Below are 13,429 nucleotides of genomic sequence, written 5' to 3'. Positions count from 1 at the left end.
GGCAAATTTCATATGGTTTAATTAATAATTACCCAAATAAAATTTTTTCTACCTTTAATTTGGGTGGTTCATAAGTCGAGAATCGTTCATAATCTTAGAGTACGGTTGAAGATTGGTTTATAAGTATATCATTAAATTTACCATACCATATAAATATTTCGATTTTGATATACAAATACAAGATTCCCCTTGTAATCCAATTAGAGACTTTGATTTAGTTTTTGATTCATAACTTTTCAAGTTGCTAATTAATTTCACTTATAATTAGTGGAGTTCGTACTTGTGAATCAAAACAAGTTAATTTTCCATTCAAGACTCGACATGAAATGCAATTGATGGTAAGTCACTAATTTCTGAGTATTAATTAATATTTAGACGTCTCAAAGGGAATTACATAAATTATTTATGACTGCTGAAATTTGATGGATTTATCCATTGCATGCCATGCATGCTACAAACCTAAACAAGCTAAAAATATTCGATCTTACATCTAAAAACATAAAATCGAACATTACATAAAAACAGCATTATAGCAACTGCGACACACGTTTACTGTCTGAACAAAGTTTCTCAAACTCACGGACAACGTCATCAATCTCCGCATCCCTCTTCATTCTCATTTTGTCGCTTAACGCTCTCGATTTTATCCGAATAGATTCTCCGTCACTATCCACGACCACTTTCTGTATCACGGCCGCCACTGCAGCCCTGTCGAGCCTCCCGAATTTGTTTCTCATGACCTCTGATCCAATGCCTAATTCTTCAATCAGCCTAGCATTGATGGGTTGGTCAAGGTGCATTGGCATGGCTATGACTGGAACCCCAAAATACATGCCTTCCATTATTGAACTGCATCCGCAATGGCTAATAAATCCGCCAATGTTCTCATGCCCCAAGATTTTGTTCTGTGGAGCCCATCCCCTAACCACCAAACCCCTTCCTTTAACCCTCCCCAAAAACCCTTCTGGTAGAGATTCTTCGAGTTCGATTTTCTCTCCTTTAGGAAACCTTACGACCCATATGAAATTCACTTTGCTCATCTCTAAACCATGAGCAAGTTCGTTCATATCATCATTTTTCAGAAAATATTCACTACCAAAAGAAACAAAAACGGTGGATTTCTCACCTTTCTGGTCCAGCCAATCCATAACTTCGGACGTCTCATCCACTTCAACAGTAGGGTCAGAAACCAAAGCGCCCACAGGAACAACTTTCTTCCCAAGCAACTTAGAAAGATAATCAATGTATCTTCCTTCAACTTCTTCGAAACCCTTCACCAAAACAATACCATTCGATCTCTCAATCCCTTGAAAGGCAATCTCTTTCACTTGCTCATCCGCCGTCGACTCCAGCAACTTGGCGCGATGAACAAACTCATAATCACGATAAAATATCGAAGGGAACGGAAACTCGACATCTGGTGTCTTGAAAAAGTGAAACATGAAGGCAGTCATCGTGGAACTGCTAGTAATAAACTCAACCGCAGGGATTTTAATAGCTGCAGCAGCTAGAGGAGCCCATGGTTGAAGAAAATCGTATATCAACAGATCAGGCTTGATTGTTTTGAGAATAAACGAAAATTTTAAGGTTGACATCTCAAAGGCATATTTGAGGACTGGCATCAGATGGGGTGGGAGGCCATTTGTAGTGTGATAACTCGCGGGAAGATTGGGTAAAACCGGCAAATGTAATTCAATCAGTTGAATTTTGAGAGCAAGTTTTTCACTAATCTTGCTCTTTATGGAGCTTAGATTTGCAGGAGTTGAACACAAATAAATGAAGAAATTTCTATCAGCAAGCCGTTTGGCTAATTCTAGGTATGGAGATATGTGACCATAAGCAAGCCATGGAAACATAAGAACACGAATGGTTACCTTATCATTCATCAAAGACTCCATTTTTCGAATTAAAACAAAAGGCTTGTGTGTTGTTCTATTATGAGTTTGCAATGAAAGACTTACGGTTAATTTATAACTGTTGTGGACGTTGGATAAGGAATATTTCATAATGATTAAATCTAGGACATATATATATTAGATATTCTTGCATATATACAGTAATGTTCGAATTATTCGAGATATCTACATTCCATTTGGTCAAGGAAATGTAAGGAAACCTCTCTTTTTTTTTTTTGAGTTTTGGATTTGGATAATTATTAAACGGGTCATATGCTACATGTACAAAAGAAAATATAAATTGTATTTAAAATTACAAAATTATTGTATTTTTGAAAGATTTTTTCAAATAAAATATAAAGATAATTTCATAATTTCAGATGCGCTTTATAATGCAATTTGTAACTTTTATTGTACAGGCAGCATTTTCCTTATTAAATTTGGAATTGGCCTAGACAAATGTATGGTACGTTTACCGATTTCTGGACACACAGAAAGGATCAAAGGAATTACGTACCTTGAAAACTTAACGTGTCTTTCTAAATTTTAAGAAATATGTTAATTTAAATTAATTATTATTGATGGTTATGTCAGTCACTCCCACTATATATTATTATTACGAAAAATATATCTTCCAATAAAAACAGAAACGTGCATTTTATGATGACTACTTTAAAATTAGCGCACATAACAATAAGAGAGTTTTCCACTCTATGGGGAATTAACAAAGGATAATGTGGATTGCCTCAAAATCACAAAGGTACGCATGAAATCCATTCTCCACTTTAGAATATACTGAAAAAGATGTACATATTCTTACAATATCTTTTCATAATTTAGCAGAGTACTTTGAAGGCTCGATTCAATTGCTATCAATCAGGTCAAAATATCATACATTCATTCCTGATTCTGAGTATGACTTTCATTGACGTTTTAATCAACTACAAGCGCTGGGAATCAACAGAGCATAATAATCGAGGTGATACACGTGTTTTGAGCGAAAAGATACCCCGATATTTGACGCACTACAAAGTCTTCTTTTAGCTGGTTCCCCACCTTTCCCACTATTCATCCCCTTCACTTGCTACAGATTTGCAAGTGTCATAAAAAAGGTCATTCAACTTTAGCAACACCCCCGGCAGGCATGCTGCTCTCAGCTACTGTCTCCTTAACAAACCTATGAGTAGTATTCTAACAATCAGCATATAAGGTATGTGGCCAAGACCAATCACAAGTTCAAGCATCCCGGAACCTTTTTTAATCTTATAGTAACTGATGGATAAAGATTATAGAATGAGTATCGTGATTTTCACCTGGCGAATTTATCCCGAGAAGATTGTAATACATAGATGGCAAGAATAAAAGTAAGTATCACCCCTGGTTGCAAAGAAATTGAGAGTTTTAGAGACATGATAGTAACATACTTTCAGCATCCATGGTATCTAAAAAAGTGCCAACGAAATGCTACAGTAATTGTGGAATGACACTCAACTTCATCATGCTCAGGACCATAGAGAATGAAGGGCTATTCACATCAAGGAAAGATATATTTAAATAGCCTCAAAACTCAAAACCATCTTAACCTTAGTATAACTAGCAAGTAGCCCATCCATTTCAAGGGAATGCTATGTACCTGATCCAAACAGAACATAGAATCCAGAAGTCACATCTATTTCGGATTGCTCTTCCCTGAAATCAGAAAAATTATTCCGTCGTGATACCAAAAAAGAAAAAGGAAATGAGTAATACACAACATTTACAGTAGAGGACAGCAGATTCCAGCAAGAAATAATTACCTTCTTTAATATAAATCTATGAAATTCTCGAAACTTATCAAGGAACAATTTCTCACATTATTATGAAACACTGCTTTGAGCGTTGCAAAATATCTACATTCCACAATTTAAAGTTATCTGATATACAAATTAGCCACATCACAGATATCGAAATTGGAACGAGAGCGAATATTTTCCGTCAAATAGAATCGATTGTCAGTTTGAAGAACATCTACCACACAATAAAAGCAAAGCAAGTAGGTGTCGGCATGAAAAGCTGACTAAATCGAACTCATTAGCATAACCCGTAGGCAGATATCATCATACCAGAATTATAATTTTTACAGATTCTATATTTGCCACCACCTTATGCCTGATAACATCATCCATAAATACGAGCCAATTGACAAACAGAAACTTACCATGTGTATCTCACAAGAATATGTTTTGGCCATTGTTGCTGATCCCAAAATTGCTTACGGATATCCGGATGAAGTTCTACATCTGTTCAATATTAGGATATGTGAGATATTTTTCCTACAACTATCAAGCTATTTGCTTGAAACTCATAGACGACATAATATAAATAAAACTATAGATAAACATAGTTCAATTGAACAAATTTATTGCCAAGCAACCAAAATTATTATATTAAGCATATGATTATTACATGACATCATTATCACCATCTAATGTTACTGCAACATGCTTTATGAGGCTTAGAAGACAGGGAAAAGAACAAGTCCCAATATGATAAGACTACAGTATACGACCTGAAAATGTGAGATTGAAACCCATAAACCTAAATTCCAAGAAGAGGTCATTTTTCAAGAAGAGCATTAATTAGTATTGGACAAGTATAGAACAACTCCTCCCTAGGATGATTTTGTCCATACATAATGAGGTGATATTAAAGAGTTCCATCTTCCTTCCTTCATATTATTTTAATGATGAAAAGCTTTGTAATATCCATGAAATTACATTTATTTGGAATAATAAAACACACGGATTCGATGGCATTGACAGAAACTACAATGGTCACAAAAAGCCCTCTAGAGTCTAGACCTAGCGAGCATATTTAACAGAATATAATTAATATTTTGCTGATGTTACATCCAGATATTTAATATAATTACTTCTTAACAGTTTTGCACTTCAAAATGGGACTTAGTCATCATTATCGCAAAAACCAGCAAAGATTAATAGACAAGGATGCCGGTTAAGTAAAACATACAGTGGTTAGGCATATCAATGACTTTAGCGGTGACACCATGCAAATCTCCCCCGGAATACCTCTGGAAAACATGAATACAACTTTCAATCACATTCAAATCAACCTGATAAACTCATAAATAAATGTAAAGCATACAAACTTAATGAAAATTAGACTTGTGTACATGAAAATTGTAGCTTGAATTCCATAAGATTTGGGAGGGGTTGTGATTGAATTGAGAAATAAATCAAGGATATGATTTGAACCATTTGATTTCGTGTTTGAAATTGATTGCTATCCATAGAGTTGACGCTTCATCTCCAATGTTTGAAGTATTTATGGCAGTGGAGAATTGTTAGATCATGTCCGATAGGAGACAATGGGCTCTAAATGCCTTTGAATATGGAATTAGTGGGGCTATTGATGGGAATAATCTCATTGTAGGTTATCCCTGAAGTTGCTGCCTTGCTTCCATATGCGTTATGTTGTCCTGATGTAATAATTTGTGCTTAATTGTTACTAATTTTTAATTGTTGTGGCCCATGAAAAGGCACCATCAAGTACATGACTAATTTGTTATAAGAAAACTGTAAGTCAGACAAACCTCGGTATTGTTTACTTATTTTACAAGATTAAAATTCTTTTAACCTCTACTGAACTAGGTTTTAAGAAACCGAAAAACCATATTTGGTTCTCTACTAAACCATAGTTGAGATTGAGAAGTATTGTCTATTTCACTTGGCTTGTTTCACCACCATCTCAATGTTATTATTTTGCTTCTGTGTTTAGACCTACCACTAGAATTTAAACTCTTACCAGTCAAGCATTTGAAGCTGACTGATTTTTATCTGTTGGTTCTACCACCAGTATACTAATTCAACGGCAAAGCTAATTTTCCAGTAGTTGTTTAAAACTTACTTTAGATTAATATTTGAAAGTTTCTATTCTGTTAGATGTGGTTCTTCCCACTGTTTGTGGGTTCTACCACCAGTCTCTTAACTCAACAGTAGAGCTAATTTTCTTAGGTTTTTTAATACTTCATGCCAATTAATACTTACAATTATTGTAATCTTGTACGATAATTTTCAACAAGACTAAGGTGCTCTGAGTTAAAAACTAGCAGATAAAGACAACAAACTCTCAAGCTCCATATGGCATGGATATGATGATCAGTTTCAACCCATATAAACAATATTTATTTGAACAGATGCCTTACCAAATGCATCTCGATCATTGGGACCTCTGAGCTCTTGCGATTAATAACAAAAAGCCATGGAATATGAAATTTCTCTCTTCCAACTTGAAATGATCTGCACATCAATCATCATTCAAATAAATACAATAACCTGTACAAATAACATAAACATAATGTCGCCAATTGACAATATAAATTAAACTCGATGTCAAATTTCAAAACCAAAAAACATCACCATGGCACATTGATATCTCAAAGTTTTCCTATAGACAGTTTCTTACACCACCTCACATGTACAGTAGATATCAAGGAGATATGCCATTGAAAATTTGGGCGTACCAGAGTAACACATCCGCCTCAGAATCACGTTAAAAGAATTATACATTTACTCACGAATGCCACAAGGGTATACAATTAAGGTCTAGCTAATTAATTGTCAGCAAAAAGGTACTAATTTATCAGCTTGGGAAGCGATAGAAACAGCAATCGATACAAATCTCATTTTATTTAAGGAAAAACAAAACACCCAATGGAACAACAAAAGCGAAATAATAAAACCACATATAGAATTTCACGACACATTTTGTATGGATCAGCTCCAGTGTATCCCGTCGGCTTAGGTAGCGGAATCAACGCCTGTGCACCGAAATGAACTCCACTTTCATAAACCATCTAAAAAGAATCCAAAAGCGAAATAAAGTAAACCTAGCAAAATATAGATAAAAATAATGAAAATGAAATTACCTCACGATTAACAGCGAAGATTGGGCAATGCCTCCCGATCATATCATGCCACATCGTTCTCTCCTACAATTTTGTGAATCCAAAAACCAGGGATAAATGAAGTGACAATACTTGATAAATCAATTCACACCTCAACCAAAAAGAGAACGACATACAGAGTGGTATTGCCACTTGCGGCTCATCGGAACGATGTCTCCCGGCCGATAAGCGAATGAAATCGTAGTCGCCGAACTTAGTAAGAGCATAACCGCCATCACCATTGGGACGGCCATTCTGCGATTTTCAGGCCAAAGTTCAGTCAGCGATTCGGGGAAATTTGCTAGTTCGCACGATGTGACAACTAAATACAATATTTGGGCTTCAATCATGGGCCTGAATCCATTGGATCATTTTAATTAAATTTATTTATATGAAAGTTCAATAACAAATTTGACATGACAGTCCGGCCTGACATATCTAACTAATTTCGCTCCAGCGGGTTAATTGTCAATCGATCCATATACGGGTTAAATTTTGACATATTTGATCTAATATATACATGATTAGTTTATGTTATATCAGGAGTGTTTCTCTTTTGTTCCAATGTTATTAGATAAAGTGGCTCACTCATATTTTTATAAAAATTGACATAAATGCCGATGATTTAATGTCTAATATTTTACCTACTTTGAGTGTATAGTAGAATATTCCACATATGCACTCTCCCATTTGGAAAATTAAATTTGCTCAACACAATTGTGCTTGTGATACACGATTTTGAGTTGGAAGTAGATTTGAAGCTTTCACATAGTTGACTTTTTTCTTGGTATTTTAGATTGCCGATGAAATATACGCTTTACAATTAAAGAAGTATATAAATACTTAATCTGAGGTCCAAAGTGATTCACTTTAAGCTTCGATGAAACCCATGCTATTGTGATCGCTAGTATAATATTCGCAAAAGGTCAACAACCTCCAAGAGGTAAAACAAAAAGAAGCCATTTTCCCCTAATCCATTGATTGCGGGTAATAAATATTAAAAATCCAAACCCATTTGAATATCATCCGATCCAATGGATGAGTCTAATAATAGGTAAAAACTTGTGTGAGATGATATCACGGATCGTATTTTGTGAGACGGATCTCTTATTTGGATCATCCATGAAAAAATATTACTTTGTATGCTATGAGTATTACTTTTTATTGTGAATATCGGTAGGATTGAAACGTCTCATAGATAAAAATTCGTGATACCGTCTCACGAGTGACCTACTTCTGATAATATTGATTGGCTTTGTTGCATCATGATTATTTTTTTAACAAAATTCAACATCTGGAAAGTCAAATAAGTTGTCATTTTCATTTGATAGTATATTTGGTTTTGCTTATGCACATCCATTATGGGTTCCCAATGGACATTTTAAACAACATGCTGTATTTGTATATGTATATCCAATTTGCAGCGATGCCCTTTCGTGTATAAATTACTCATTCGACTCCAGAAAGTTATTCAAGAAGGAATACAAGTCTTCTTCCAGCTTGCATCAAACAAATTAACACAAGAACATAATTCATTGTGTGATCGATGGAGATCAAAAACCTTGGACACCGATTCTTCAAATTCAGGAATACCCCACTTTCTCATCATTGCAGCCTCTGAAAATTTGTTCCACTGATAAAAATTATTCTCCTTTTCATCCATCATCTCCACCTACAACAGTTTCCCTTGCATTATATCTCGTCGAAAATGATTTCGGATCGCAAATACCAATCTCCCCGCTCGGTTATGGCAACGGGTTGGATCATGTTGAGGATTGATTACTCAAGGCTCTTCTGGCTCTTGTTTGGTGTCTTCTCCTATGAAAATCACGAAGGAAAACCGCGGATCTAGCGTATCTTTAGTTAATATATTTCTGTGTCATTCATTAATATTTCAAGAAATTCAAGTACGTGCGTGTGTAGAACTAGCTAGAACGTCCGTAGTAGTATCATAAGGAGTTACAACTTCGAATATTTAAATTACGCGATCATGTATAAAGTTAGGGTGCTTGTCGAGGAAGAAAATATGAAGCTGTGCTACGTAGAGATGGATCCGTCTGAAAGATATGGTCGAGTAAGTTTTCGCAACTTCTGATCTTTTCTTCGTTGGTTTTATTTTGCCTTATATAAGGCGTCCTCCTGTTATTTCATGGTTTGCTGAGGCTAAAACAAAAATGGGTACTTGTAAAAATATACAGACACTTCTTAGATGGCTAATTTACTGTGAGAATTTCTTCAATCTCAATAGACCTTTTTATACTCCAAATTAAGCAAGTTTTGGCGATCGAATTCTCAACGGCTAGAAGTGATTAGTTGAATGAAGAGATATATAGTTCTTGGACATATAATATGACAAGTTTGGTCACTCAGATGTTAGAAAGTTAAGTATTAGTATACCTCAGTTATGTGGCGTAGAGCCTTTTCCAGCACAAGCAATCGTTATGATTTCGAAACATTGTCGTTGAAGATCAGGATCTATGTATCACTCATATTTTGATTTTTTTACAATCTTTTCAGTTTAAGGATGTTCTTGGTAAAGGAGCAATGAAGACCGTGTATAGGGGCTTCGATGAGTTTCTTGGGATAGAAGTAGCATGGAATCAAGTGAAACTTGATAATGTTTCGAAGTCACCTGAGGAGTTACAGAGGCTTTACTCTGAAGTCCACCTTCTCAAGAATCTCAATCACAACTCTATAATGAAATTTTGTGCTTCCTGGATCGATGTTGATCGAAGAACTTTCAACTTCATTACTGAAATGTTCACATCCGGCTCCCTCAGAGAGTAATATAACGCATCAATCTTGTTTTTGAAATGATATAGTGGCATAGTCTTCTGCCTTTTTATGAGTTAATAACTTTTTCAACATGATGGGATGCAGATATAGGAAGAGATATAAGCGAGTGAATATTCATGCCATTAAGGATTGGGCTCGCCAGATCCTCGAGGGGCTTGAGTATTTGCACAGTCATGATCCTCCGGTGATTCATAGGGATCTCAAATGCGACAACATCTTTGTGAATGGACATCTTGGCCAGGTTAAGATTGGTGATCTGGGGCTCGCCGCCATACTAAAAGGATCAAACCATGCCCACAGTGTCATAGGCAATTCTTTCCTTCTTTTCTCGTTACAATTTATACTTAAAGTGAAACTTAAATTGGTGAAGAAATTATACTAATATATAATATGATTTTTATGAAAACCATCAGGTACACCTGAGTTTATGGCACCAGAATTATATGAAGAGGACTATGATGAGCTGGTTGACGTTTACTCTTTCGGTCTATGTGTACTTGAAATGCTTACTTCTGATTATCCATACAGCGAGTGCTCCAACCCTGCTCAAATTTACAAGAAAGTCACTTCGGTAAGCTATGATTTGATAAAATTTTCAATTTGTCGGTAGCTCGCATGACTTCATGTTATGCCTTGTGGAAATAGGGAAAGCTGCCCAGTGCATTTTATCAGATTGAAGATGAGGAAGCTCGGAGATTTGTTGGGAGATGCTTGGAGAAAGCTCCCGATAGACCATCTGCGAGCCAACTTTTAAAGGATCCCTTTCTTTCAACTGAAGAGGAAGAGGAACTTCCAGCCATAAAGATTCCTGCTCAGAAGGTTTCAATGAGCGGAAAAGCCCAGGATCCGAAACAGCCATCGGGTGTTGGCACGAAGAACAATGACATGACGATCGAGGGGACTATGAATTCCGCAGATGATACCATATTTCTCAATGTACAGATTTCGGATAAAGATGGTATATTGCACTGTTTCTGATTAAAACTTTAGATTCCGCTTAATCACCTTGAATTATACTTCCCAAGTTAACACTACTTTGTGGCATGAATTTCACAGGTCTGGCTAAAGATATACACTTCCCGTTCGACACTACAAGCGACACTCCATTGGACGTTGCCATGGAAATGGTAAAGGAATTAGAGATAACTGATTGGGAGCCATTTGAGATTGCTGATATGATTGATAAAGAAATTTCTGCGTTGGTCCCATCCTGGAAAGATTCCATCTCAGCTCAAATCCATGAGCAGCATAGTTTCGATTATAATGATGATTGTGACGAAAATAGCACTCCCCTCCATCCTTTTTACTTGTCCTCATCCCAATCTTCCTCCCAGGTCTCCCTGCCAGGTCTTCCTCCCTTCCAATATGAGACAACAAGCGCACTCCATGATTGGCTTAAAGGCATGGCAATTTCATTTGCTTCCATTCCTTTAGCTTACAAGTTATATTCGTTTATCTGACTTCTAGATGTCATCTTAATGCAGAGGAGTCGAAATGTCATGATGATGCCAGCTCTCACAGCTCATCTTACTCTTACAACTACTCAAATATAAAGTACTGCTCAGAAAATGAGGATGATCATATATCAATCTCTCACAAAAAGGCCCAAAAAAGCACAAGATTTTGCCCAGAAGCTGGGAGTAGGGCCAGAAACTGGAACACATATAATGAGGTGGATTGTAGCTCAAAGCACCGGCAGAAAATGCTGAGGGCCGAATCAGTGATGAATATGCGTAGCCAACTGTTGCATCAAACACTGGTGGAGGAGATGAGCAGGCGGCGCTCATTCAAGACCGTGGGGGCGATCGAGCATATCGGTTACCATGAGCCAGTTGATCGTGGTGGAAGGAGCCGTGGCTGGGAAAGCCGGACGAGGGAATTCAAATGGTGATATACTGATATTCCCATTAAGATTCTCAGTGTGATGATTTTTTGTTGTTTTTTATTTGTCGTGTGGTGTAATATTCGAGTTCGAACCTTAAAAAGTTGCTTCAGTTCGCTAGACGTGCCAACGTTGGGCATGCACCAAACATGTAGAATGTTACACATTCGTAATAAAGGTTTTGTTTTTATGACAAATCCACTTTTAGAGTTTAACCTAAAAGTTGTGGCAATCCTTACCAGGAAGAGTCCAGAACTTTAAGTGAACGTGAAACTCATACAGGGCAGCTGGGCTTCTAACTTTGAGCTAACTCTTCTTCATTAATTTGTGTCCAGTGAATCCAGCACCTGAATTTCCCTAGCACGTACAATCATTTTTAGATATGTTTTAATACTACAAATATATCCCTGAAATTCCTTACCGAGATGAGTGCGTGTTTATTGTGATTGATGATTTCTTATAGCGTAATGCATGACGAATTCCAGCAGAATCCCAAACTGTGCAATGGCAGCTGTCCAGGCCAAGTTCTAGGCCGATAATATCTTTTTTAATGAAATATCACCAATTTTTTGGCCGTCACAGAATGGAACATCTTAATATTTCTCATTAAATATTTTACAGAATTTCTAATTTTTTTTAAATTTTTAAACATAATCCCGACCATTTCATGAAATTTGCATGAAATTGGAACAATAAACTCCACGATGTCCTCGCGACCATTACGGTGAACCAAGGAGATGATACTCACCAAATTTTGCCAGAAAATCAGGTGACCTTCTCTAGAAGTGAACTTTTTCTGCTAGTGGAGTGGTACCTGAACATTGAAGTTTTCTCATGAATTATATTTTTAACATCACAAATTTAGACTAGAACTTTATTTTTTTAGCACAAAGTAACTTTGGTTTTTTCAATTATTATAATGTGGAGATTGACTAGTTATTATTATTGGTAGTTAGGAAATGGGTACATCACCCAATCTCTCTTATCATTCAGTGAATTAAGCTGGATGGTGCTACCATAAATGCTCCTCCATGCAACTTGGCTCAGCTTTTAACTACAGACATAACCACTACTTAAAAAGAATACAATTCAAGATCATGGACAAAGTACAATTTATTTCAAAACCTCACTCTTAATTAATTAAGGGGTTTTTTAATATGAAAATTTATAGGGGCATCTGTATTAAATTATTTGGAGCAAAACAATCATTATACTTTGACAATTCTTACTGTGTGTGATAGAGAGTACTACAATAATTGAAGAAGAATAATCTTTTTTAAGATTTAAGGGACAAAAAGCATTATATATAAACTAATTTAGACTTATATGTAATTAGCATTATCAGGATGACATGGGATTCTTTGATTCCACTCGACAACACTAAATATGTTTTGTGTTTTAATGTTTGGGAAAGCGGTGGATATATGTAATAGAGTTGACTAGTTTCCATCAAGTACCCCACTCAAATCTACAAACACCACCTCCAAGATTTCTTACTTTGTGAATACCTTGCTTCTTGGGTAATTTCAGCATTCAATTTGTAATTTTGCATTTATTCATGAGTTCCAACAATTAACTCTAGTGGGGAGATCATGATTAAAATAGAACCAAATATTGTATTCCCAATGATCGATCATAATGTTTGGTAGGCATGGATGGGGGAAAGAATACCAAAAAAAAAAATTGCAATATTCGTGTAGAGAGATCACTAATGTAGAGTATTGGGATAATTTGAACTAGAGAAATTAGTTGTTTTTGTCTACTAATTTGTTTGATTTTTGGATTTTGGTTCATTAAGTTTTTTAAAGTTTGTTTTAGTACACTGAATTTTAATTTCAGCTATTTTGGTATAAGTCTTAATGTGATAAATATTGACATGACTCCAGAAAAGCTGACGCGACATCAAAAAAT

At 35.9% G+C, this 13,429-nt stretch overlaps 3 protein-coding genes across 3 annotated transcripts; 1 reads left to right on the top strand and 2 right to left on the bottom strand.

Annotated features, from left to right (window-relative positions):
* Positions 1 to 527: 527 nt before the first annotated feature.
* Positions 528 to 1,898, bottom strand: LOC140826738 (beta-D-glucosyl crocetin beta-1,6-glucosyltransferase-like). The gene has a single exon (XM_073189234.1). It carries the CDS (start codon positions 1,896 to 1,898, stop codon positions 528 to 530), a length of 1,371 nt encoding a protein of 456 aa, XP_073045335.1.
* A 756-nt stretch (positions 1,899 to 2,654) lies between these two features.
* On the bottom strand, positions 2,655 to 7,158 carry LOC140826263 (uncharacterized). Its single transcript, XM_073188466.1, has 9 exons — positions 6,978 to 7,158; positions 6,823 to 6,885; positions 6,659 to 6,714; positions 6,100 to 6,193; positions 4,905 to 4,965; positions 4,093 to 4,174; positions 3,529 to 3,584; positions 3,209 to 3,272; positions 2,655 to 3,072 (listed from the first exon to the last, which is right to left on the bottom strand). The coding sequence occupies exons 1-9, from the start codon at positions 7,092 to 7,094 to the stop codon at positions 3,009 to 3,011; spliced, it is 657 nt and encodes a 218-aa protein (XP_073044567.1). The 5' UTR covers positions 7,095 to 7,158; the 3' UTR covers positions 2,655 to 3,008.
* Positions 7,159 to 8,242: 1,084 nt separating this feature from the next.
* LOC140826262 (probable serine/threonine-protein kinase WNK5) lies at positions 8,243 to 11,733 on the top strand. Its single transcript, XM_073188465.1, has 7 exons — positions 8,243 to 8,914; positions 9,358 to 9,623; positions 9,721 to 9,944; positions 10,050 to 10,207; positions 10,282 to 10,594; positions 10,693 to 11,037; positions 11,121 to 11,733. The coding sequence occupies exons 1-7, from the start codon at positions 8,831 to 8,833 to the stop codon at positions 11,525 to 11,527; spliced, it is 1,797 nt and encodes a 598-aa protein (XP_073044566.1). The 5' UTR covers positions 8,243 to 8,830; the 3' UTR covers positions 11,528 to 11,733.
* Positions 11,734 to 13,429: the final 1,696 nt, after the last annotated feature.

The sequence above is a fragment of the Primulina eburnea genome, chromosome 3 (genome assembly GCF_022965805.1).
Source record: "Primulina eburnea isolate SZY01 chromosome 3, ASM2296580v1, whole genome shotgun sequence".
Classification (NCBI taxonomy): Eukaryota; Viridiplantae; Streptophyta; class Magnoliopsida; order Lamiales; family Gesneriaceae; genus Primulina; species Primulina eburnea.
Note: the sequence above shows the minus strand (reverse complement) of the source record. Positions and strands in the feature narration are given on the sequence as shown.

What these genes read in the sequence shown, in the direction of transcription:
- LOC140826738 (XM_073189234.1), bottom strand. Translation starts at nt 1,898, where the DNA reads ATGGAGTCTTTGATGAATGATAAGGTAACCATTCGTGTTCTTATGTTT.
- LOC140826263 (XM_073188466.1), bottom strand. Translation starts at nt 7,094, where the DNA reads ATGGCCGTCCCAATGGTGATGGCGGTTATGCTCTTACTAAGTTCGGCG. An exon ending in CAATGATCGAGATGCATTTG is followed by an intron (nt 4,966 to 6,099) that starts GTAAGGCATCTG and finishes CATGTTTTCCAG; the next exon opens with AGGTATTCCGGGGGAGATTT. An exon ending in CTATGTTCTGTTTGGATCAG is followed by an intron (nt 3,273 to 3,528) that starts GTACATAGCATT and finishes CTTTGCAACCAG; the next exon opens with GGGTGATACTTACTTTTATT.
- LOC140826262 (XM_073188465.1), top strand. Translation starts at nt 8,831, where the DNA reads ATGTATAAAGTTAGGGTGCTTGTCGAGGAAGAAAATATGAAGCTGTGC. An exon ending in ACATCCGGCTCCCTCAGAGA is followed by an intron (nt 9,624 to 9,720) that starts GTAATATAACGC and finishes GATGGGATGCAG; the next exon opens with ATATAGGAAGAGATATAAGC. An exon ending in ACAGATTTCGGATAAAGATG is followed by an intron (nt 10,595 to 10,692) that starts GTATATTGCACT and finishes TGAATTTCACAG; the next exon opens with GTCTGGCTAAAGATATACAC.